Source organism: Mchenga conophoros, linkage group LG4, assembly GCF_057382185.1.
Source record: "Mchenga conophoros isolate Kocher_MC1m ecotype Shallow Benthic linkage group LG4, M_conophoros_male_GT1.1, whole genome shotgun sequence".
In the NCBI taxonomy this organism is placed as follows: domain Eukaryota; kingdom Metazoa; phylum Chordata; class Actinopteri; order Cichliformes; family Cichlidae; genus Mchenga; species Mchenga conophoros.
This window is the reverse complement of record NC_140529.1, coordinates 22,603,230-22,630,123: the sequence shown is the minus strand read 5'-3', so window position 1 is coordinate 22,630,123 and position 26,894 is coordinate 22,603,230. Positions and strand designations below refer to the sequence as shown.

Sequence of the window (26,894 nt, the reverse complement as noted above, 5' to 3'; positions counted from 1 at the left end):
CCCCTTTTTTGAACTAACCACCTACAATAAGTTTGACAGCTCAGCTTATTTTCACCCCCTGAGTGTGTGCTCACACGAAGAGTGGCAGCAGCAACAGATAGCTCGAGTCTCCACCACAGGAGTTACTTTTCCCTTTTTTGTTGCTGTGCGTGCGTCCCTACGTCTCCTGCTGGCTATGAGGAATTTTATGTCTGCGTAGGTTTGGTCACCGCTCCCACTTGGACCTGTTTTTTGGGCAGGGGGTGTTTGGCATCGGTGTACAAATAAGTCAATTCATAATTAAAAATATAATATTTTCTTTGTCGGCCGTCGCGAGGGAACTACATTAAACATGTCGAGGAACGCGGAGGAGGTGAACAAGCTCGCTGAAAGTACATACAAGGTAAGCGCTGCTTTCCTATGAAGGTGGGAAACCCAACAGGTGCGAGAGGGAAGAAGTGCCTCCTTAAACTCGGGTTCAAGTTTACAGGTTGACTTTTACCAACCTGTTGTCTAACAGGTGTTATTCATGGTCCTCGTGAGGTTTTTTTTTTTTTTTTTAGCAGTAAAGTTTACTTGTCGTGTGGACATTCGCCTTTAAGCAGTTTACCTTCTTTTTGAAAACACAGCAGAATATATACGGTGATATATGTTTAGCTTATGGGCACTATCACAAGTAAGTGACAGTGTTACAGCAGAAAAAAGACTATTATCACACTTGATTATCCTACCCTGGGGTCTTGCTCTTTCAGGATCCCTGAGCTTTAAGTGTGTTCTTGGTTTACTCAGCATCTCAGCCTGCACTGTTAATGAGTTCACTGCATTTTTGTCAGCACTTTTTATTTTAGTTTAGAAGCTTCCCGAGAGCTTGTAACTGCCTATTAGTGAGTTGAATCACTGGTTTTGAGAGAATAGCCCCACCCTGGGAGTGGCATTTCCTTTTCCCTCTTTTCCCATTAAATTGCTGCCGTGGTTGATCAGCATCATTTGGGCTGTTCTGTAGTTCCGTGCCAACCAGTAGCCTAATTAACTTTAATTTATTTACTGAAGCGGGAGCTTTTCAAGTGAATTGGTATTTACCACTCCTCCTTATCTTGGATTGTGGGGAAACTGCTCCCTTTAAAGCAATTTTAATAAGTAATCAGCTGGGGTTTTTTTTTTTTGTTGAGTCTATGATTTAATTGGGTTTCAAAGAGAAGCCTAACCAATGAAAATGAAACGTTTAACTGAACGTGAGTGGGACTCACCAAATCCCACCAGGCTTTCTGACTTAATGGTCCTCTGCAGTGTGCATGCCACAGGTGGCAGAGTAAAGGTGACTGTGTTCAAAGCAGGAGGAGGAAAAGAAGGCAAGAAGCTTTCTCTCACGCATTTATCCTTTTTAAACAGTTCTTATCCACCGGCCTCCTCCAGGGTCTACCCCCACAGCTCATTGGCGTGGTGAAATGCAGGAAAAAGACTCCAGGTTTAATAATTTAACTGGCTGTGTGTTTTGTGTGGTAAGATTATACAGCAAGCTCCTTGGCAGCCATCACCTCAGGCTCATTGATAATAAGCAAGACAGGCTCCCAAAATAGTCTGTTTAAATACTTAGTGGCAAGTTGTGTTTGTTTTTTGTTGAAAATGAACACGATTTGGCTGTTTACATGTTTCATGGACTTTTAAAATGCAGTGTGATTTTCAGCAATGGAAGAACAAGTTCTTCTCTTACAGCATTATTAGATGCTGAAAATTAAAGGAAAGGTTACTGAGTCATTTCTTATGAATGCCTGTATCAGCAGGGAGCTGTTACTTACACATTATGTCAGTATGCTGCTGACAAATGTCTGACGTACAAGTGGCTGAACAATGCAAGACTCATGAAACATTGTTTGCCATGGGTGTCCTAAGGAGGTTTTGCGTGTGTGTGCATGTTAGCCAAGACCTGTCCTGTTCTGTACTAATCAGAGGGTTGGACTTGACATCTGTAAAATGGAGCTCAGAAAATTAGTAAATCTTTTTCCAAGACATAATTAGTTCCACTCCACGATGTTGATTAAAGGATGGCGATCACTAGAGACCCCACTTATATCAGATTAGCCTGTGTCTTTTCATGCCCACGTTGTTTAATCGATTGTGCATTCTTATTCGTATTTATTATTTCTTTGTTGTTTTTGTGCTTCCTGTCTTAAGTTTCCACAGAAGCAATTTTTGGCCTCTGTGACATAATTTGTAGACATTATCTGTATGCATGCGAATGTGTGCCTGAAGGACATGGTTATAGATTCCTTTAAACTGTCGTCAGGCTCTAGTGTGACTGCATTCATTCATTCTTTGCCTCGTTATTTACATCTAATGTCACTCTGTCAGTTTGACAGTCACATTGAATCCTTTTTCTCTCTCAACCCCTTTAGACCGTAATGGAACAGTTCAACCCAGGACTGAGGAACCTGGTCAACCTGGGCAAGAACTATGAGAAATCCGTAGCAGGTGAGCTTTTTTTTTCCCCCTTTGTTTTTGCTATTACATTAAAAAAAGATTCAGAGTTTATATATTAAGTTAGAGTTGGCTAAGAAATGAAAAATGGCTAACTGGAAGGACAAGTTAGCCATTTTGGAGGAAGGATCGGACAGGTTGGATAATAATGTGGCTATTTGTTACTCTGTGGTGTTCAGAGGGTATTAGGGGCTACTGTGACAAAAATTAATGACAATTTTATCATTTTCCCAGCAATGACCCTGGCAGGAAAGTTGTATTTTGATGCACTGACTAAGATTGGGGAGAATGCTGCAGTTTCTCCTGTCTCCAGAGAATTAGGTAAGTTTCCAAGTTGATCTGTCCTGTGATTCTCCACTGGGATAAACTGGGGGAAATCTGCAGACTGTGGAGGCAGCTCCCTTTTTCTCAAAAAACTTTCTTCTTTCTAATTTATTCAGTTGTATTTTATTCCCAAGGCAGTCTTTTCATTTCTAATAATAGTTTAAGGATGATTTACTGATCCTCAGCCAGAGCAGATTGTTGTTTAATTAAAGTTGATGGAAAACCTCAGTTGAATGATTTTTTTTTTCTGCAACAGTCAATGTCATTTGGTATGTGTTGCACACAGATTTGTGGGAGCAATAGGAAAGTGGCCTCTCTGAGTATACAGGGTAGATGCAGGTTTGGGTGAAAGAGCAGGAAGTGTTGTAGGTCTGGGGAAAAGATGGGAAATTCTTCAGCTTAACAAGACAAAGCTGAATTGAGAGGGTGTGTTGGGTATATGACGGGAGGAGAGTGAGGCATGTTACACGTGAATAATGCAGTGCATCTCGAGTTGACTTCCTAAAGTAGCTCACAAGCTTCACTCCATTGCATTTGTTATGTCTGTAGATTTATTCACGAAATGATCAGATGTTTATCACTGGCTTCATTCTAAATATGTGTGTAAACATGGGATAATTGTGAGGAACACAGGAGCTGAATTCATTCAGTGGCAGTTGCCATTTTAGAAATATTAGGTTTGAAGTTTTAACAAAGTGAATTTAAGTCTTAAATTAAATTTTCCTGACCTTGCTGATCGGGAGCATATTTTCAATTCAGCAGGATTTGCCAGTTCTAAAGTGCATCTGACATCAGTGTGAGAAATGGATCATTATTCACAAGTCAATGAGATGACCCAGTAATCGCAAGCTAAAGGAAGTTAATATGTATGCCCCTCAGTCGCTGGTCTAAATCCTTCTCAGCCCCATCTCATAAGACGATGAAGCACAGCCTTGACTCTACACCTGCAAAGCCTCATAAGAAATCAGAGGTTTGCAAAAGATATCCACAAGACACTTTGTGCAATATAACTAAAATTAATTTAGAAAAAAATAAATGAACAGAACAACAGCTATTCCCTGGTTTGTTTCATGATGAAAGAGAGCAGGGTAATGTTTGAACCTCTCTTTATCACTAAAAAACTAAACCCAGGCAGTGCTCTAGCTCGAACACATCAGAAGTTACCCACTGATTAATTCCAGCACCGTTCTTGTGATTTTTTTTTTTTATGTATTTGAGTGTGATAGACTTGGGAATACACTGTTTGTTCATCGTCCTATGTTCGTTCTTCTCTAACTCCCCAGGCTTCAGTTCCCCTGAGCTAATTTGTAGTCCAAAGAAGTCTGGCATCCTAAGTCATTGTCACTAGTGTCACACTTTGATTTAACCACTGTACGCCTCTCATCTCCCCTGCTGATTAGTAGCAAAACTGCTAATTAAATTTAGCAGCACACCTGGTGTCAGTTTCCTGGCACAGTTAAAGTGATACTCCACCCAAAAAAAGAAACACCCTGTGCACACTTGGCAAGTGGCTAGAAAAGTAAGCCTTTGAATCCTCAATAGCCTCCTTGAATTCACAGTGGCACATTTTTACCATAAAATATTGTGACAACAGGTCCTTCTGAAGTTTGCATCCTTAAGGCTGGTTTAGAATTGCAAAAATACAATATTGATATAAAACATTTTGGTTGGTTCATCTATAACGATGAGCCTGTCAACATACGATAGATTATACTGTGTACAGACTGAGCATGTGTATACTGCAATTTAAGACCATCTGTGATCTCGCCACATTGTACACATGCATTTTCTTGCAACCATAATCAGTTGGTAGGATCCCAGCTATGATTGGCCAATTAATCAGTCAAAAACTGTTGTAATAAACTCAGTTTTCAAGATTAAATACTCAAATCAATAGTTTTAATGTTCTCAAATTACCCATTTTATTTCTGATTTTGATGTTTCGGGCCTATAGACGGGTGATTAAACGATTCATTAAAAAAAAAACAATCCTCCCTTTAATTCAAAGTAACATACCCACTAATTTCCTCCTGTGTGGCATTGTGTGATCTCACGACGGATCAGTTTATTCTGAGTCATTATGCTGGATTATGTAGAGCGGTGGGTGTTCATCTAGTTTAATGAACCAGGCTTGAAGACCCAAATGCATTGTACTTGGAGTCTGTGCTGCACGCCTCTATAAATAGTCAGGATCTTCAATTTGTGTCGTGAGTTGCTGTCAGGTTCCTAAGACATTGTTTTAAGTTGTAATAATTGTGGAGACATCTTCTACAAGAAATGTGGCGTTAAAGTCTACACATCTTCATCACGAGGCTGCTCATGCTTGTAGTGAAGCTGCTCTGTAAGAAACATGAGCTCCAGTGACAGATAACCAGAAACCAGATACTCTCGCGAGGCATTAGAGCACCGGTGCACCTCGTTCTCTCGCCCCTTTCCTTTATCTCTCCCTCCACTTCTGCCAGAGTTCAAATGTCAACCTCTTTTTTTTCTTTTTTCTCATTCGAACGCTCAGGTTTCTGACGTTTGGTCAAACAAAGAGCAGGAATTAACATGTACAGACCAGGTTGTTTGGATGCAATAGGATTAGAACGTGCTTAGAATTTGCTCTTTACATCTTCTCGTTGTACTTCTAGTCTTGATGCTAGAAACAGAAATGCACAGGGAACAGTGAAAAGAACCACAAAACTGCTGCCTAAAAATTGGAACAGCAAACAGCCTGTAAGATATCTTGACTGTGCTGCATTTCATTGTCCCCAAAGAATTTAATCTCATCCTATCTTGTCCTTTTGCAGCAAAAAGGGTATTTATAGATGTTTCGTGGACACAGACACACAGTGACTAGTGTTCAAATGGCACCAGGCCCACTTTACATAATCCAAGCATGTTTGCATGCTGTCAGGTGGCTCTCATAGATGCCAGGATTATTTTGTCCACAGTCAAAAACGGTGGAAGAACTGTGGGTCTTCCTTTTTTTTTTTTTTTTTTTTTTTTTTTGCAGGCTTCTGGGAAAATGCAATAAAGTGCTCCGTCTTCAGAGCCTTTCTACAAACACAGACATTGCCTATCTGTCTCAACATATGCAATTACGAAAGACACTGTTCACTGTCATGTGGGACATAAAACAATTGTATCTCATCAGAGACGAAAGGGGATTTATTTAAATCGATGGTGGTTGAGTTGGCTGGGTTTATCTCTGTGGTTCTGGTTGGGTAATAACTCTAAAAGCAATGTGCCATTATCCTCATAATGATACACTATTGCCCTCACACCTTGCTCAAAAGAGTGCACCTGTTGCCGAGCAACGTTTTGTGTGGTCTGTGCAACAATAAACAAATGAGTGAGAACTGCTGGAAAGAAACTGATGCAATCTTTATGCAGTTATTAATATGAAACATTTACGTGACATCATTTTCTGAATTTTGTTTTTGAGGTATGTTTATGACTCGACTTATACGCCTTACATATAAACCAGTCTGTCTGGTGTTTGACTCAATACCACACCTGTTGACATTTTTAAGATTATTCTTACTGTAAAATGAGGGGAATTTAAGGTTGGGCCAGTCTTGGGCCCTGTTTTATTTTAAATCTAACATAGCCTTTCTAAACTCTTTTTCTTTCTTTTACTGTGTATTGCCATATCCAGCACTACTACATTGTCATTTCTTCTCTTATACTTATTGTAGTACCTTTTTTCTGCCTCACTATTTATCTCCTCACCATATTTTTCTCCCACCCTTACCCTGCCTGCACTACCCCTCAGCCTCTTTTATTCTGCTCTGTCAAAGGGCAGATTTACTGGGATGAGCGGAGTCTTTATCTGCCGAGCTGTTTGAACTGCAGCAGCCAGTCTCACTGTGAGGCAAGGTGGAGCAGGCAAGGTGTGGAAAGATGGAGCAGGGAAGGGCAGTGTTTACATACTGATGAATGTACAGGTCAGAGTGTCTGCAGGCATATTGAAAGGCTGTCAAGGATTTGCGCAGTGCATTTGTGCACATCAGAACACAGTTGAAAGACGACAGCAATTTTTTATTTTTCAAACCTTGGTGTGCAGGCTGTTTTTCCTATTTATCCATGTGCTTCAGTATGGGTCTACTGCTCTGTAAACCAAACAAATAACAAATCTAGATGAGGACTTGATGAGTAAAGTATTTATTCTATGATGATTTGGCTTGTCTGTTTGTAACACACAAACTGGAGGTGTTTGTATCCTGAAGCAGAAGCCACTGATGGCTGGTTACATCATTATCAATACTTATATGTGCGGTACAGCTGTATTTGTTGGCTGCAGCTGCATGGGAATCAGCACCCATGGGAAAATGCTCAGTGTGGGAGAAGATGCAGCGTGCATTTGTTGAACGTCTTGTAATCTTGTGTTGGCAAATCCACTGATGTATCCCACATCTATGCTACAAGCAGAAAATATACCCGACATATGCTGAGCATTATCTTGAATTTAAATTGCTGTTGGATGTAAACTAAAGATGTCTTACGAATAAGTTGTGTTCATGAGACTGCACACAGATGATTCATTTTCTAAACAAATTAGTTTATCTGTTTTGACGTTATTGCAGAAAGAAGATGACAAAGAATGCTGGCTAAACAACCAGAGTGACCATCTGTGTAAACACAAGTTATTAATTGGCCCAAGACAAATTTATACACACACATTGTTATTCTGTGTCTACCCATCATCTAAGAGGTGTTGAAAATGGTGATTATCAAAGGACTGCACCAGCCAAACACACACACCCATGCAGATTTCAGTCTGTGAGCAGTATTATCCAGAAGGCAGTATGTTACAAAAGCCTTCTTTTGCATGTGAACTCTTGACAGTGTCATAAGAATGAAGTGCAGAAATTATCTTCAGTTGTCCTTTTTTCTCACATCTTGCACAGCAGAAAAAAAGCCTGCGTGAGATACTCCATTTGAGTTAGACGAGCTGGGACCTGCCTGGGTAGACCAGTCTCGTGGGCACAAAATAGGCACAGACTCGGTTTCAGTGAGCTGGCAGGTTAAAGACCACGTGCACCTACAATCAATAATATCTAGAAAAATCACACCTCAGTGCTTGTGTGTAAATGGCAAACCAGACTCAAGACCGTTTGTAGCCTTTCTTGTTAGTAGAGTTACTGCTATTAGTTTTGCATAATGCTTGGCTTTGGGTACTAAGCAGTACTATTTGAATGCAAAGAAGTTGAAGGGAAATCAGTCTTCAGTGGAGCTGCCAATACTTTGCTTATTTGTTACTTGAAACCACCAATTTACTTTTAAAAGTAATTTAAAAAAGTAAGGAATAACACCTAAAAATTTCAAACTTGTCTAATAGAAGAAGAGGTAGTACAATTTTTATCTCTGGGATGTGGGGACTTAAAATGAAACTGCTGTACTTTGGCTTGGCGCTACAAGCATGTAGTTATTATGCTCTGCATTGTGCTCTGTAATCCTAATTTGATTGTTTTTAGGAAAAACAGGTTATGATTTGTGGCAGCCTGCCATCTGAGTTCTTTTTGATTTCCTGAGCAGCAAGTGGTCCCGTTTGGTCCAGGCTCCATATAGTTTGCTTTCATACCAGTGAAGGAAATCCTACATCACATCTGTAGCTGGTTACTTTTTTGGTTAAAGAAATATTGCAGATACTGTCAGGCTTATAGGCTATAGTCTGTGCTGTGCATTATGGCTATCATTTTACACTTTAGTGGAATATCTTTAGATAATGATTTTCTGTACAGTCGAGACAAAACTTTCCATCTTATAACATTAACCTGTGTGACATCTTTCCCCCTCCTTTTTTTGCACCTGGCAGGTGTAGTACTGACAGAAATCTCAGAGGTCCACAGGAACGTTCATCTTGAGCTGGAGGAAAACGTGAGTCTTGAATATGTTTTTGCAAATGTATACATGTTTTGTTTTACGTTATCGAATTGATTTTTAATTGTATTGCCTCTCCCAAACGCATGCTTGTCTCACTCTCTGAACCTGTTTCTCAGACTGAGGTGGAATTCACTAACCGGCATTTAGTGGTGTGCTGTCAGCAAACGGTTCTTTTCATCCTTCTGCTGCTGTTGATAGACACCACCTTATCTTCCTACCCACCTACAACAACTGAAGTAGCATCATGAGCAAGAAAAACATGAAACATTAGATACAGAAGGAAAACAAATGGCTTTGGGTTGTAGGAGCAGCTGGGGCTTTATCTCGTTGCTGAGAACAAGCAGGTCCTAACATGTCCTGTCCTGCACCAGCTGGGGCAGTTACAGTTTGATTAATTAAGTATGAGCATTGTGTACGCTCTTAGCACACTAACACCACAAAACGGTTGCACGGACTACTTTATTAATCTTTTGTTCAGTTTTGAAGAACATGTTGTAAATGTTTATTATGTAAATGTTGCAAAATTTCAGTTCACTTTGTGTTTAGGTAGCATGGAAAAAGACGCCATCGCTTTGTTGGAACTTGCAAATATCAGATATTTTAAGTGAAAATAATTAGCAGAATTTTATGTATCATATTTCACTACAACACAAGCATTCTTAAAATTTAGATGTTTAAGACCTTTTAAAAAGATCACAACATGTTGGGCGCATTATTTTTATTGAATGTTGCACAAGTTTTGTGCAAATAAATGATGCTAGTGCCTGAAAGTAAACCAGAAAACATGAACATGACGCAGAAAAGTTGGGAGGCACTCTTCTGAGACATTGTTGCAAACGGCATCAGTGGGTGGGCTCAGTTGTTAATGGACGCGAGTTTATGACTCACAGCATTAATTCAGGTCAGAGAGTCAGTCTGATGACTGTGTTATGTATACTACAGTCCCTGTGGTCATCTATGTTTTCAGTGATGGGGTCTTCCACATCATTGATCTGCTGCGTGTGGGTGCAGACACTGCATCACAACAAGGGGAGCGCTTTGACTCCCTCACACTAATGAGAGGGAGAGAGCTGGAGAGCATCTGAGAGAAGACTGTGGGCATTCCCACGCTTTGTATCTGACTCATTCATAACCGCAACCTTGGACTTGGTTCTCGCCCCCACACCGATACACTTTAAATGATCATTCTCCATTTTTCTCCATGAGACTTGCAGCATTTTTCCTTGTTTTCTGCTGACAGCAAAGCTTGACAAACTGTAGCCCTCCATCCACCCATCAAGTTTATAATAACCAGTGTGTCTTCCTATCCTCTCTTCTCTCTTGTCCTTCCTCCTCCTCTTCACCTGAAGTTTAAGAGGTTCCACAGAGACATAATAGCTGAGCTGGAGAGAAAGACTGACATGGATGTCAAATACATGACAGTGAGTAGTTTTTTCTGTGTGCGCGCACAACTAAGTTTGGGTTTGTTTTTGTTATCACTGGCTTTTGTGCTACATTTTACATTTTTATTCAGCAACTACATGAAGTGAGGGAGACTCAAAAATAAAAGCCTTTGAATTGGTTTTTAATACAGGATCAGCAGGTAAGGAGGACGTAGATGATGGTTTTTAAACCGTGTTGAGTTGAAAAATATGAAAAGCAATCCTTTTTATGCACTTGATGAACTATAATCTCGTTCTGTGCAATAATGCAGGAATTTTTTTGTGACTCTTTGAATTGGGCATATGTCCTACTGAAAGGGTTATTATCAGCACAACACAGGACAAAGAAGGGCCTATTTTCTGCAGTACAGCAAGTCTGTGCCCTTTCAGAGTGATGTTTGGTACTCTGAGTCTGTAAATGGATCTACATGACTGTGCAGAGGTAGCTGTATGCACACTTTACATTTTATTTATAATAAAACAAAGTTATTCCTCTCTGATGTTCACTTTGCACTAGTGCCATATAGTAGATGGATCCAGCCTAACACATCATCACAGACGTTTTAGGAAACTGTTTACATTGCAAATCAGCTTGCGTAGTTTACTGCATAGTGTGAAACATGACTTTGTACTGGAAGATTTTTTTTTTTAATATATCCAGCATATACTGAAAACTGGACTGTGGATATATTTTGGCAGTTTTCACCACCATTTTTAAATTTCAAATGATTCATCCAGTTATTCTTAAAGTTCACAGTTTCTCCTTATTTCTGCTACCCAAGATGGTTCTGACAAATCGCATCAGGTTGGTGTTGCAGCATTTACATGAATCATTCTTCTGATCTAGGCCACATTTAAAAGATACCAGATGGAGCACAAGATGAAGCAAGATTCTCTGGAGAAGTCCCAGGCAGACCTGAAGAAGCTGAGGAGAAAGAGCCAAGGCAAGAATGCGAACAAGTACGAGAACAAGGAAAGCGAGGTGAGACGAACTTAAAAAAACAAAAAAAAACAACAACTCCTACAGACACATGACACATCGTACACACATGCGCTTTCTTTGACACACGTGGGCGTGTTCATATAACGAGCCTCATTCACAAACCTTGACACCTGAAACTTGCAGCCAGAGTAGCAAAAGTTACTGGCAATATGTGAAGCATCTGGTCTGTGCAGTTGTGCAGAAGCTCCTTGTTTGTTTGGGGTTTTTGGCTTCTTTTATTTTCTTCAAGAATACACCCGCACAAGGTCCCCTTACACCATCTTGTTCTACCCGCATGTCAAATTATAAAAGTTGCCAAACACGTGCACAAACAAGAAAGCAAGCAAGCACTAACTCTTCAGGCTATAGAAGTGACATTTGATTAGGAAACGCTAAAGTTAACCAGGCCACTCTTTGAGAAGTGGAGACTTTATTGCACTTTTTTGTCTTGTTATGTATTTAATGTTTTACAAGGGCCAAAATGTTTAAAAGTGTGCTTTTATTGTCTTTTTAAATTATGACTATTTATCTGTTGGTACTTATCCGTGATCTGTGTGTCACAGTTACCTCAGGTGCTTTACGTCATTGATCTCGATTAATCACTGTGGAATATGAAGTCATTATAACAGGTTAACTCTGTTATTACATGGTGCAACCACACCCTGGCAGTGACGCTGCTAAGTGGAAAGTGCAAATGAGTTAAACCTCAGAGTTCCCTCGGCCTATGAGCATACCAACTTAGTCTTGCATAACCTGCCTACCACTGATCCTGCTAGGCAGCTTATTCGCCTGCGCGTGTGTGCGTGTGCGCGTGCATGTGTGTGCGTGTGTGTGTGTGTCTTTTGCATATTTAAAGATTTGTGTGTTTTGTCAACAAGGTCTACTTTACTGAAGGCTGATAAACTGCATAGTTAAAGGAAGAAAGAGAAAGAGACCTTAAAAGGAGTTTCACACTTTAGAGGAGTGCACTAACATAAATACTTGATTTTATTTTCGGCTTTAGCTTCTACCTCTGCCTACACTTGACTTGTCATTGCCCAAAATTATTTTCTTTATTATAAAGGAGAGAGAGAGAAGCACAAGAAGTTGTGCATTTTATTTATTTATTTTTACAAGATATATGAGCTTGAATCGTACTGTAGTCTCTTTTAGGAACTGTATTTGATGTTTTTCTGTCAAAAATCATAGTAAGCCAAATGTCCTTGGGGTTAGGTTACGGACTTTTAGTCAAAACACATTCGATAGAGTCACGAAGCTCAGTGAAGTTGCCAAGGACATTGATTCACATTTGTATTACATTTTAAACAAGTTAGTTACAGCCCTGGATTTTTGCTTTCACCATGAAATGTCAGAGCAAGTTAAATTATCTAAGAAATTACAGCTTTAGTTTTAGAGCCAAGCTTCTGTGTGAACACGGTTGATGATGAACTCCACGTGCCCTGTGGCTTTATAGAAATTTCAGGCTTGCTTCCTCTTCTCCCTTATTATAAATTCTTCTGTCACCTCATTCATTCTTTTGTTTTCTCATTCCTTTGTCTCTCACTTTACCGTGCTCCATTTCCTCTTTCCTTTTCACCTTACTGCTCTCTCACCTTCCCATCAAGTCGCAAGTCTTGTGCCTACTTATCTGATTTAAAGCCAGGTATGCGATTTAGAGATCCAACAGACACCAAGTTGGGCTGGCATGCAGACAGGAGCTTACAGAAGCAGATGATTCACCAGACACCAAAGATTCTTCAAAGGCAGGGAAGGATCTGACAGAAGACGGAGAAGATAAAATTAAAAATGAATAAATAAATGAACTGGGAGTGCTGTCACAGCTGTCAGACACCTAATTAAAAGGCTCTCCCAAAAAAAAGTTGCTGCACATTTTACTTTCTGTACACAAGGATAGCAAAGATTGGGATTTGTATCAAAGCCTCTTAATTTTTTTTTTTTTTCTTTTTTTTGTTTGGTTATCTCTGTTGCGATCCTCTGCGATACTCTCACCTCCCTCACCTTGTAGTTCTCCGGATAAACATAGCTTGTCCATAGCAACAGGGTGACTATGGTGTTGACAGATGTAAAGTGATTAACAGGGTGTGTGTGTCGAAACTGCATTTTACACTCCCCTTTTACTTTTTCCCTATATTCACTCTCTGTTTTTCTCCTTCTCTGTGCTGCCCTTAAGTCCTTTTGTATTTTTAAACAGCAATTTAGCAAACGGGCTGTAGTGGAGTTATTAATACTTCAATTCATCCCACTGAATTTAGTGTTTCTGCTTTTTTTTTTTTTTTTTTTTTTTTTTTTTTTTTTGCAGTGTTAATCAGTTTGTTGAAAACAGTGTTGTGGATCATGTGGGTTGTACTGCTCACTCTATTTTTCTCACCTAGAAAAGACTGTGCATTGCAGTTTTTCTGACATGCACAGGTAACACGTGTCAGAAAAACCACAATGTAGAAGCAACAGAAAATGGCGCTCACAAAATACTGCCGATTTGTATAATAATCTGTCTGTACTGTAGAAATATATGCAGGTGCTTTTCAGAAATCCCCAAAATGTACTAAAGAAGTCAGTTAATGCATTTGTGTTTGTGTGGTCTCCATTACAGTTTTCTAGCTGTGCTTCATTATGTTTTATTATATCCTTCATTATGATACTAAAAGATTAAAAACTTACGCGGCTGCATTAAAATGTGCCCTCACAGGGTTTGATTGAAACAAAACGGAGGCACAGAGAAATGATAAGTGAACAACTGGTCAGTAACAAGAACAGTTTTAGTAAGAGTTTTATTTCTGCACTTATTTGTGTAGGTGTGAGTATTTGCTTCTGAAATTTGCATATGATTGTTTGTTGAAATACAGACACAAAGGTAAGCCTGTTATCAGGATTTCTGGTATCGATGGAGGAAATTAACAGATCTAAATAGATGCGTTTGTGCCTGTCACGAAAGCATAAACAAACAGGAAGATTTTCATTTGGTCAGGAAGACCGGCGACTCTGTTTAGAAAGGGCAAAACGGTATTGCCCCATATTCGTTCATGGTCTAGATAACCAGAAGAAATTGTATTCATTTGCCTTTTTGTGTGGATTTTTTTGTTTTTTGTTTTTTTTAAATAGGCAGTATTGTTGTTTTTAATTATGAGGTCATGTTATTGTGCATTTTAACTTACTGGTACAGTGTTACCAAATAGTGACCACTTTTCTACGTGCAGAATATTTTTGGGAATAACATGGATTACAAATGCACTGTACCCGGCACAGGTTTGTGGTAAATAAAGCCTTCGGCCATTTGAGGATTTATCAACCAAGGACAGAGCTGTAAGAGCTGAATAGAGAGGGTGTGTGCAATGCATTAACAGCCGTTAGAGGTGTGACACTTCCAGTCAGTTGGATGAGAAATGGCTCCCACAAATTTTGACCCCCCCCCCCCCCCCCCCCCCAAAAAAAAAGAGATAAATTAAGGCGCATGAAGAAGTCAGGAAATGAAGGCAATATTAAAAGAAGCTGTTTCATTCAGATTGTTGTTCTAACACCGTTCACTTCATTACATTTCAGTGATATCAGCATTTACTAGAGTAGTGAAAGTGAAACTGAATATTTATATCTGAATATCTGGTTCATTTGCATGGATCCCACATACGTGGACACATCAAATCCTTTCAGTAGCTTTCTGACCTTTTTATGATCCCAGACTGTCAGTGTAGATAATGCAGCCCTCCCTACTGTTCTGCCCTTTCACTAAACATCAAATACAGCACAGGCTGTCAATAAAATAAGATCTAAACTAATAATACTTGTCCTCTGCACAACACAGATTAGAATAATGGCAAAGGAACCCTGGTCTTTTTATACATTTTGCCCTTGTTGGGTTTTTTCTTTGTGTCTCAACAATGACTGTGTCTAAATGGCTGTAAACCATGTGCATAGCGAGATAAGACTTTGATTTATTCAAGGTGGTTGTTTGGAAGGCACAACACAGTTCAGACCTGCTGAATCTGATCTGTTCAAAGCTTATCATCTTTTCAGTTATGTTTGCCTAGATGTGCATTTGTACACAAAACAATTTGAATGTTGTCTATGGTTTTTAATGTCCACTTGCATGCATGTTTGCAGTGTCTAGAAACGTTGGCAAGCCGACAGATGGACATGCAGTTGTTCGTCGCCGATGGCTGTAAGGAGGCTCTGCTGGAGGAGAAGAGGCGCTTCTGCTTCCTTGTGGACAAACACTGCATATTATCCTATCAGTTCGCTTCCTTCCATGACAAGGTAGACAAAGTCCTGCTCTTATTATGTTGGAAGCAATCAAACTCTAGTCATATTATATTGCTGGTTCAGCCAGAAGAATTTATTCCGAAACCCACAATCTCTAGAGTCTCAATGTATCACGTTGCCATAGTGATAGAAATGTTGCACTCCTTCTACTGATTACTCATGTTTTCTTTTAATATCTTTTCTTATTTCCACGACTGCTGGATAGGCCAGAGACATACTGTCGGAAAAGCTGAGCACCTGGCAGGACCAGTGCAAAGATGCCACCAATATGCCCGAGAGTGTTTTGTCAATGATTGAAGGGCTGCGTAAGCCAGTTCCCATCACACCACTGCCCTCCCCGTCCCCGTCACGACACAGTGTGGTATGATCAAAGTGACAATCCTAAGACTTGTTCTTGTGCTACATGTGTTGCTGTCTTTCATACTGTACTATGTTTTTTTTGTTTGTTTGTTTTTTTTAGTACTGTTTAGATAAAATATCATTACTACGTAATGGAAACTTACCTCAGAGAGACGATTTCCGAGTGTCTCTCTGTAGGTCTGCTTACCAATCTTGACAAGATTTAACCTGTTATGTACAAGGTTGGGGTTTTTTTTGTTTTGTTTTTTTAAAGCATTGCTGTCAAATGTGGAAAAGTAACAGGGGAAAAAAAAACAAACATCAAAAAATTGATAACTCATATATGCAGGTAGCCTCTGCAATGAATATGCCATGCTTGGTGATGGGGCTCCCAGGGTGTAGGATGTTTTGATGTCAAGGTTATAGAAGTACCTTATATACTGAGGCTACCGTGCTGACACTGAATATTTAATCATATTTATCTTTCTATGTTCAGACTAAATCATAAGGATACTCAGAGTATCTTCCAAGGACAGTTTTTGCAATTTTAAAAAATATTATCCAGATCAGCCGCAGAGTTTAATGGGTTCTTCATCTGCCTACACTTCACCTTTCCACCTTGGCAACTTATGTAATCTTGCTTAAAAAAACATATAATAATGATAATGGCAGTGATCGCAGACCTCGACTTTTGCCTTGGCGGAGTTGTTGGATGATAAACATTTGTCTGTTAGACCCGACATTTTTAACTGCTTAGGGTAGTAATTCTTGGTCATTTGTTTAGCTGTTACTGAGGCTGCTACTACCTGCATGTTTTGACAAAAAAATCATTTTTTATTTTTTTTTATCTTTTATTTAATTTATTTTTTTTTTTTAAAGGAAATAAGTAACATACTGGTTTCACAAATACAGCCACCATATCGCTAATGTTTTCATTCATTGCACTGTGGCAGAACATATCTACTCCCCCGGCACCACCTAAGAAAGCTGAGCCCAGCCGTTTGGTTAATATGTTCAACCAGGACAACAACCCCACCGCTGTAACCCCTCCTTCAAGCAACAGCACAGGTATTGCGGCAGGTATTTTGACAGTTGTTTTCATTTAGCACTTTGCTCTGTGCTTTTGTGTCCTCACGTTTGTGCTTTTCAAACAGATGGTTTTTGCAGGTGTAATGCAAGAACCATCTGTTTGTTCCTAAAATGTGTGTCTCCTTTATGCTGCATGGAATGATGATATTTGCTTCTCTGCGCTAGAAAATGTTATTCCATGATGAGCTGCATGAAATAAATGTGTTAATAGACCTCTCTGCATTGAATCATCTGTTATTAATCTGTCTCTCTTCCACAGCATGTCTTTTATCCTGTCTTCCTTCTCTCACCCCAACCGGTCGCAGCAGATGGCCGCCCCTCCCTGAGCCTGGTTCTGCTGGAGGTTTCTTCCTGTTAAAAGGGAGTTTTTCCTTCCCACTGTCGCCAAAGTGCTTGCTCATAGGGGGTCATATGATTGTTGGGTTTTTCTCTGTATTTATTGTACGATCTACTGCGCCTTGAGGCGACTGCTGTTGTGATTTGGCGCTATATAAATTGAATTGAATTGATGTTTCGGTCAGTTGCCCCTACACTGAAATACCTCAACAGCCAATGGATAATTTATCACGACTTTATGTGCCGGGTTCCCAGAGAATCAATCCTACTGACTTTGCCAGCCCTCTTACTTCTCCTGAATTATGACCATGAGGTTGACATTTGTTGTTCAGAGTAAAATATGTCAACAGCTAATCTGCTAGAGACATTTTCTGTCACAGTTACTTTTTTATCTATCAGGTCATGCTTTAAGTTTATCTTGTACATTAGATTATGTCTAAATCCAGCAGCTGTAATTTTAGTTTCTTTAGTTTCAGTTGCACTTTTTGTTGAGTACTATTAGGCAAGGTCAGTAACCATAGCAGCTACTGTGACCACGTTAGCAAGGCTTTATATTCTTAATCGTGCCTTGTGTTAACACTGCTTTCTGCTTTTTTTTTTTCTTTTTTTTTAAACTTCCTTCCTCTCTCCCAGACCACGGGAACGGCGAGGACAGCAATCTCGCCAGGTCTGTATCTGTCGCCACAGGGCTCAACAATATGGTGAAGAGACCACGTGTGCGCACCATCTTTCCCCATACTGCGGGCAACAATAGCACACTGCTGAGCTTTGATGAGGGAGACGTCATTGTCCTGCTCATCCCTGATGAGAGAGACGGATGGATGTATGGTGAAATGGAGAAGAATGGAAAGTGAGTCTAACTACGTGTGATGAATTTATACAGACCAGATATGTGATATGAAAAATTATAATCACAGAAATGGGGGAAGGCTTGTGCACACACTGTGCTGTACATAGGGGCCCGATTAGATCTGTGACACATGCAGTCATTATTGAGATGTAATTCAGCTGGCTTTAAATGTCTTTAAATCATAACAAGAACTCTGTATCATCATCACCTTCTTCCTACTGCCTCTGTCAAAAATTCATGCCATATTCCCATGAATCAGGTGATTAATAGGAGGTGGAATTCTGTCTTAACTGGCCAGATGGTCCCTCGCCTGATTGCTAGGCTGACCATGTATGAGCACACACAGCTCCAGGCTTGTCAAGTGATGCCTGTGCTGGAGAAGTCACTGATAAGGAAATCAAAGTAAAATCTGGCCTGAGGGTGGGATGTACGATAGCAGACTGGAGTGAGGTGGAGGGAGAAGTTCAGAGTGCCACCTGCTCCCCCACACAGATAGGCACCAACCAAGTCCACTCTCCCCAGATCTCTCGTTCGTGACTTTTTAGACAAGTATTTGATCTGAAGCCCTTGAAAATGTGTTTTTGAATTTTAATCATTCATCCGGTTTGATCTTTATTGCTTTCAAGGGAAATTACATTACAAATATACCCAGAAAGATTGATCAAGGGCATAAAAGAATCATTTCTGAGTAGCTTTCAAAAATGAGGCTAACACAAAGTAAAACTTTGGTCTTGATGCCTCGCTGCTGCAGGTGGGGCAAGCTGAAGCGCCTAAAGGCTTAAAAAGTGTATATCGTCATGTTTATCAGAGCACAGCGTCAGACAAGATGGGCTTCATGTTCCACAGGAGGTTCGGCTTTGATTCTTTTGGTTCTCTCGCTGGGCTTCTGCCTTTGTCTCATATCTGCTTTGATACTGTATCCCAGCAACTCACCAGGACTGTTTCAGATATGGACTCTATTGATGGACTGAGAGATTGAATTCCAGCAGGACTGAGAAATTAAATTCCAGGGAGTGAAAAATCTACGGATAATAGAGCAACATTTGTCAAATAATGACATTTGACTTCTGTGTGTGCATTTTATTGGCATGATTCCTAAATAAATTATCCAGTCACAATCATTAGAGTTGAGCTTTCTTTTCCAGGAACAGCTAGTAGTGTACACTCTTGACAATCGGTACTTGTAAACTGTCCTTGACTGAAATCAAGTAGTCTCAGTTGCTAGCGTTAACAGTTATGGTTGAAACAAGCACGGGTTCTCTGTGGAAACTTTTCCTTAAATAAACAAAAGCAGTTATTCAGTGTGACTGGGTGAAATTCATTTTCCAGTAGGTCCTGACTCTTTACTTTTTTTTTTTTTTTTCCTATTGCAAGTACACTGAGGAAATACCTATTCTTCAAGTTAGTGCAAATATTAACATCCATCCACACAGAGGGAGGGGCAGATTGATCAAATACTGATTAGGAGCAATCTTTCTGCATAATAGTACAATGACGAGGAGTCCTTGGTCTGAACTTGGGATAGGGACAAGCTTTTTTTTTCAAATGTGTTTCAGAACTAAAGTAATCAATTTTTTATTATTAAGGTAAGAAATTTTTAGCATAGCGTCTAGAAATTAATTTTGCAATAATAAATTTTTTAGTCTTTCATTATATTCTTTGGAGTCAGGTTTCATTTAGACATCTGTGTGTGTGTGTGAGGGGGCTCGAACTGTTGCCACTGAAACCTCACAGGTCTCTGAAATTCTGGCTCAGTCGTGACTCATTTTATTAAATCAGTGAAAATCAAATTCTTTCCGCACAAACTCTATGTTCCACCTCGACGGGTTCAATAGAAGACTTTGTCCACAAGATCTTTTCTTCATTTGCGTCATCGGTTTCCTTTGATGGAAAATAACCTGTTCCAGCCTGAAATCTTTATTGTCAAAGATGAACTCGTTCAAAATAAACCAAAACTGTGATTGAAGTTGCAACCTTTAATGCTCTCCCTCTTTGCAAATAACAAGTGACAGATTCAACCTGTTTGCTGGCATAGTCGCCTTAGGCATACATTCAGACTGTGTATACAACAGTAAAGGCAACTGCAACGGATCCTGCTCCTTTATCTGGTTTCTGTATCTTCTCGATAAGAGATGGAGAGAGCCGCTCAGGAGAGGGCAGTGCATGCAGGCTCTTCACCGATCACTTGGAGAGTCCTTCAATTGAGCTGATAACGACCGCTGATGCAATCCTCTCTAAGTTGCCTGCTGTGTTTCTTTCTTTTAGGAGGGGCTGGTTCCCTTCATCTTACTGCCGTGCTCTCACTGAGACACTCGTGAATAACAACAGGTAAGGAGAAGCCACATTCCAGCTAACACACACAGACCTGCAGGTGTCATATTGCAGCCAGCTCTATTGTTGGAAGTATTTCCTCTAGTTGGCCCTCTTGACATGATAATCTTTACAGTTCTGTGAGGATTTTCCCATTCCTTAACCTTTGAGTCCTGCTGTTAAGCATTCTGTCTTCATTTTTATTTCTGTTATTTATTCATTTATTTATTTAAATGACGCTTGTGTTGTTCCTGACGTAATAAATGTTTCAAAGCCTCTGATAAAATTTAAGTAATTTGTGATCAAATGATTCATGTGGAGCCCTTTTTCTTTCCTTTCTTTTATTTAATGAATCAAAAATGATACTTTTCACGCGAGCCCAGCAAAATATCAGGAAACAGGATGCTGTTTGCTGATGAATAGATTTTGCTGCTGATGAAAGAGAGAGAGAAAAGGTTCAGAGTCGACTCCAGGCTTTTTCTTCAAAGAGACTAATCCCTGTTGGATTAATTTATTAGATCTTAATGTGCGGCACCTCCCACAGAGAGGCTGCCAGCCAACTACTACCACCACTCCCGGAAAGTGAAAATTTAAACTATAACCAGAACCTGGGGACAGAACACACAGACATCTGCATCCCTCTTCTTTTGTCCATATTAGGAATTTCAATTAGCCACATTCAATCTGTATCGCTTAACGTCAACATTTAAGCTGGTAACCCTAACCCATGATGCAGCCACTAAAAATTAAAATGCAATACTCACATATGCCTGGAGACTCACTTGTGATGAGTTTTATTATGTAGCTACTTCATTTCTTTGACCATCTTTCTTTTACCATCTCTTATACTGCCCTCCTCTTCCTCTCCAGTGAGCCCGCCGCCCCGTACCGCAGCAGAAGTGTGGTTAACCTCCACCACCAGGACACAGAAACAGACGAGGCAACCATGGTTCTCCCCCCAGCAGATTACAGCAACATTCCGCAACGCAGCACAAACCACAACACCTCGTCTGCCGGCACCATCACCACAAATAGCAATCACCATCACTCCCCCACGCCCTCTGTAGCCTCCTCGTCTGATCACAGCACGGTCAGTTGGCGATTTGGTTTGTGCGCTCTTCTTTGTCTGACATGTTGGTGTTTTAAAAAGAGAAACACAGAGTCTGGTAGACTTAAGGCGTGACTTAAAAAAGCAACTGATTTGATCTTAGATCAGGTCTGCGAAGAGTTTGACCAGCTTTTTTCTGCCAGCATACTGTCATCATGTTGTGATATGACTGGCACTATGAGGCTACATCTCACCTTATACCTGCTGCATAAAGGCTGCTGTACCCTCAACTGTTTTTACTGCCAGTGACAGTGCGTGTGTATGTAGGTGGTGTCAGATGAGCTTTTCATGTGTGTCCTGGAAACCTGACCACACTTTAATATAGTGCGAGTGTCGACTGATGTAGACAATGAAGGGAAAAAAAATGTAATTGTTAGGACTCGAGGACAGTTTTACACTTTTGAGCTTTTCAAAAAGTGTAAAGTATGGGATTATTTTCGTAATATTTAGTCTTATTTTTAAGACAACGTATGTGTGCCAGCAAAATAAAATTAAAAAAATTAGACTTTCCTATTTCCGGGTTGAGAGACACATGTATAAAGTTTATTTAGTTACTGCAAATGTAGGTTCTGATGCACATCCTCTCACAGCATAAGTCTAAACAGGATAAGTAGTAATAGATGCTAAAAATATCCACAACCTGAAATGCATTTTGAATATGCACCTTGGTGTTCTGAGAAAATAAAGTAAATACTGAGTCTAAAAACTGACTTTGTGTCCAAAGTTTTAGTCCCACGACTCACCTTCACTGTTTTTTGTGGGTGAGCAGAACACAGCTGTAATGATTGTTATTGTTAGGATAATCTCCAGGGTGGTGATGATGGGTCTCTGGGTGAGGCTGCTCTAGTAAGAGGCATTCACATTGAATTGAAAATTAGGTTTTATCATCTAGGGTGATGGTGCACACATGCCATTCTTTGCCAGAAGCTTTTGTATGCAGACAATGTTTTTTAAAATATTAATATTATTTCATCCATCTCTGAGAGTTTTTTATTTCTTACCTTGCCAATGTTCTTACATTTGCATGCCATGCAAAATGGCAGGCAAATTGTGGTTTGGTTCTAGGAAGGCCTTTTTGTTCCCGTCTGCTGGTTGGATGTAAATGCATTGTGGTATGTACGGGTTAAATGCGCATGACCCGTCTGCACAATGACTTACACAAGCTCTGTATATGCTCTACAACCATCTTTACTACACCTCTCTGACATTGCTTGTCAAGATAAATTGTGCACTTAACCTTTCATATTGGTCAGCCACAGTTGGATATGGACTTTGCACATATTTCTTTTCCTGCACATTCACGTTTGTTTACAATGCAAAACATAGAACTCAAACCTGCACATACACAGAAAAATATCTGCTCAACATGTATTGAATATTCACACACAGTCATGTTTACTTTAACCTTAACTGTAGCTTGTTTTCAAAGGTCCTAAACGTCTTGACTTTACTTGTGTGACCAATTTCACAAGATTTCTTATTGCGTCGTCCCTTCAGAATAGAACTGCAGTGACTTAAGTTCAAACCTGTGAACACATTTCTTGGGTTTCTTTGTTTTGTGTTTTTGATTTTCTAAAAATGACCATCAAAAGTGTTTGGTTGTATAATTCTGATATTAGATATTTTTCCACTCTTCTTTGTAGCATTTATTTAGACTGATTTCCTGGCAAAGACCCATCATTTATGCATCATCCATAAGTTATCTGACCTTAACCACTGGGAAGGTCTTTCTGGAAGCACAAAGTGCAGATATCTTAGATTTGTTATTGTGGCCACATAGCTCAATTTTGATCATAAAAACATTTTGCAGAAGTATTTGGCTTGTCCATGTGGGTAGTCAAGCCTGAAGCTTTTGATTTTGGAGCAGAGGCTTCTTTCGTGGTCGGCACCCTCTCAGTCAGTTTTGATGTCCTTAGCTTTTCCCATTGTTCCAAGTATTGGTCAATCTAATGAGTGCTGTCAAACAAATTCTTGTAATGCTCCAATGTGTATGTATAGATTTGAGCCTGTTGATTAGAGATGATCCAAAATAAACCCCAGCTTTTTTTCACCCAACTCTTGTTTTTAAAGTTGTCAAATATGTTGTACAACTATTCCACCAGTTCCAGCAGCTGAAAGAAATCATTAAAAGCCTAAAATGTTCATGACATTAATGCGCATGATGAGTGTGTAACTTCTGACCACCACTGGACATGGAAGATGAGGCAAGCAAACAAAACACAAACAAAATAAACACAGTCGCCGTGGCTATTCTGTTAGGTTGATGTTTGACCCACTTAAAGGTCAGGTGGCAAATGGAGATACTCTTCTCCTCCTTGCCTGCATTTATTATTAACCAGTCACTTTGGTCAGGGCCTCAGGCTGACTTACACTAGTGGGACCAAATGTTAGTGTGTGTCCATTGTCAGTTGTATCAGTCTACATCCTGGCTCTGCATTATGGTGGAATTCCACTCTGGGTGAACCTGATATCCACTATCCCTCATTGTCAATTCCTTCATTCTTTCACTCACATATCTGTCTCTTTATCTTTTCATCCTCGTGCCTTTCCTTCCTGCTTTACATGTCTCCCACCAGTTCCAGGATAAACAGGGTTCACTTCCAGGGAAGTTTATTCCTTCCTAGTGACTCACGAACCCTTGCCATAACTTTTTAAAACACAGACATATGCAGGATCCCAGAATAGACACGCGTATGGGAAAAAGTTCTCTACAGCTACAGCAGATTATAATACTCGGCGAAAAAGTGGGCGGCTGAGGTTGTGTGTTGGTGTGCGCACATGTTTATGCATGCGTGTAAAGTTAGTTAGCAACTTGGGGCTGGAACATTCATGAATATTATTGCCATAATGATGCATACTGCATCAGTCTGTGTGGTTATCTCAGGTAATTACCTCTGAATAAATTTCTTGGCACTGTTGGTATAAACTAGATGTTTTTCTTGGGTTATTTTTTTTCTCTCTGCTAGTTCATAATTCTTTTTTTTTTTTTTTTTTTTTTTACATAGCACCATGGCTTAAAGCCTGATTGTATTTCCACATTCTTTCTTTTGCTTGATGTCAACAAACTGGTTGGAGTCTGTATCAGCAAAACCTGTTTTTAAATGATGTTGGTTGGTCTAGACAAGGAGAGGTGAGAGAAAAAGACAAGAGATGTAGGGGGAGGTGGGATTTCTGGAATGTTCTGTCATTATCAGTTTAAAAAAAGCACCCTCACTGGTTTGTTTGGGTGTGGGAGAGATAAGATGACAACTAATAGTAATGAATAGAGTGTAGATGCAGAAAAAGCGAGAATATGATCTGAAAGATTGAGATCTACAGAGAAAGTTGAACTGTAAGAGTATCAGGGAAGTCGATACTCATAGCTGACTGAACTCTGTGTTGTCTGCTAGCATATTGTGACTCTGTGTTAGTGCTGGATATATTAAACCTTAATCCAGGACCTGGTTTAAGGGAAGTTCCACAGAATCTTATTTAGAGGATAAATTATTACTTTTCTTTTAAATAAAGGCTTTTTGAAGTCCAGGTAACCAAGTTATGAAACTGCTGGGCCTCTGTGGAAATGAGATGGGTAGTGTCAAGACTGAAGCGCCCTGGTCAGCAATGTCGCTCAATCGGTCCACTACTGACCTCTTGCGGAGTCTGTTGAGTACTGCAGATTGAAGGCCAGAAGGCACGTTAAATCCGGGACAGTGGATGTTACCAGGAAGACGAACAAAAGCAAGCTACAGTTTATAAAACCACTATTGTGTAAAACAATAACTCAATTACTACTGCTACCTTTACTTTATAGTGAGCAGTAAATTGTGTAACATGATCTTATTTATTAAAACAACCTATCACTTTTCGGGGCTATGGAAAATATATTATTTTTGTTGTGTATATTTTAGAGGGCACTTCCAGGGCCAACAAAATAGGTAGTTATTCCCATAATTGTTCACCCAACATGGAGTTTTGTTTAAAGGTTTTGGTTTCGTTTTGTTTTTTCCAAACTGCAGTGTAAGTAAATGTGTCACCACATTTAACTTATTAAAAACATATAAACATTTGTGTTTACAATATTTGTGCAGCTGGGGTTCAGGTACATTTTCTCTATACTGCCAATGTGATCATCATGACTTTTTTGTTGTTTGTTTTCATGCAAAGTCACAAATGTGCAACCAAGAGTTTTGTGATGTTACGAAAAATGTTAGTATCTAATAAGGATCCAAATTTTTATTAGATCCGAGTAATGATTCAGCTATAAATCTGTTAAAGGAGTTTATGGGTGAACCCTTCCAGGCACAGAGCACCTGTTAAGACACTTGCATTCACCATGGCTTGTCATAAGAAAACTTAGCACGGTTCATTGTGCTACAGACTTGAATTTCCAGCAGATCCAGGTTCCATACACCGTCTTGTGACATGAGGCATTAAATTGTTTTCAGTACAGTGTGTTCAATCCTTCAGCTGTGGAAAATGTGTTAAATTCCCCTAGAAATCAAACGAGTGTAAAATACAAACGTGGCGATAAATCGCCGAGGCATTAAAAGTGCAAATGTGTCACGGTTTTGTGTTTGGTTGGGCTCGTGATTCGCATGTGACAGTATACATGTCTGTTTCTCCTCCACAGGCGAGTCAGCCTAATGGCACCGCAAGACCCCCGCCAGCTTTCCTCGCGTAAGTCGCATAAGAACATGAGCGAGATGATTTGCTTTTCTGTCACTCGGACGTAAACTCATCATCATCTGCTGCATTTTTCACAGGGGCGGGAACCCTTTCGCCACAGTCAGGCTCCGTCCAACTGTCACCAACGACCGCTCCGCGCCAGTCATCTGATCTGTCCACATTTCCACCCACACTCAACTCCCACAAACCCTTGTCAAACTTCCTGTGTCATCTTACTGTCCAGCAGCTTCTGATCTGGATGAAAATAAACTCTGATATGGAAGTACTTTGGGACCATTTTGTTTACTGAACAGATCCACATATATTTATGAAACATATATATTTTCTATGTCTATTTTTGCCCTTCTGTGGTGTTAAATACTTGCCACATTCTGACCTGCACATAAGATATGAATGAATAAAAACGGTCAAAGAGAGTAGTGGAATTATGTTGTTGCTTGTTCATTGACAGAAATGACTGTTAAGAGATCATTTGTTGCCATAGGACGGTGGAAGAAAGTACTGTACAGGACCTCTGCATTTCAACCTCGGGTCCAGATGATTGTTTATGCTTAATATTGATACGATGTGGTACAGTGACTACTCTTGTGTATATACATTTGCACAAAAGATGCTTTGTCCTTAGCCATCTAGCTTAACTACGGGAGCGTGGAGACCGCACTTCTGCCTTAACAACACATTCATACTTACTGTGAAATGTTGCATTCTTCAAACTGTCCATACAAGATGTTACAATCACCTCATCGTACATTATCTGTGATGTCAGTGCTTCATTGACTACACATAAAACCATCAGTGTGTGCACTTTTCCCCCTGACCCATTTACACCCTTTAACAGAAATTGCTGTATGGAAATAAAGATCTATTTCTTCAGTTTGTTGTTTGTTGATC

At 39.8% G+C, this 26,894-nt stretch overlaps 1 protein-coding gene across 2 annotated transcripts; it reads left to right on the top strand.

The window, feature by feature from the left end:
* On the top strand, positions 1–26,861 carry baiap2l1b (BAR/IMD domain containing adaptor protein 2 like 1b). Of its 2 annotated transcripts, none has more exons than XM_085271068.1 (14): positions 1–382; positions 2,373–2,448; positions 2,689–2,775; positions 8,582–8,643; positions 9,999–10,070; positions 10,918–11,052; positions 15,148–15,300; positions 15,512–15,667; positions 16,599–16,725; positions 17,704–17,920; positions 20,186–20,248; positions 21,101–21,320; positions 25,948–25,994; positions 26,081–26,861. In XM_085271068.1, exons 1-14 carry the CDS (start codon positions 332–334, stop codon positions 26,151–26,153), a joined length of 1,539 nt encoding a protein of 512 aa, XP_085127194.1. In that variant the 5' UTR covers positions 1–331; the 3' UTR covers positions 26,154–26,861. The 2 variants fall into 2 exon arrangements, with proteins under 2 accessions (XP_085127194.1, XP_085127195.1); XM_085271069.1 differs by having other exon boundaries at positions 2–382; positions 16,599–16,713.
* Positions 26,862–26,894: the final 33 nt, after the last annotated feature.

What these genes read in the sequence shown, in the direction of transcription:
- baiap2l1b (XM_085271068.1), top strand. Translation starts at nt 332, where the DNA reads ATGTCGAGGAACGCGGAGGAGGTGAACAAGCTCGCTGAAAGTACATAC. An exon ending in ATCTTGAGCTGGAGGAAAAC is followed by an intron (nt 8,644 to 9,998) that starts GTGAGTCTTGAA and finishes CTTCACCTGAAG; the next exon opens with TTTAAGAGGTTCCACAGAGA. An exon ending in CCCCGTCACGACACAGTGTG is followed by an intron (nt 15,668 to 16,598) that starts GTATGATCAAAG and finishes GCACTGTGGCAG; the next exon opens with AACATATCTACTCCCCCGGC.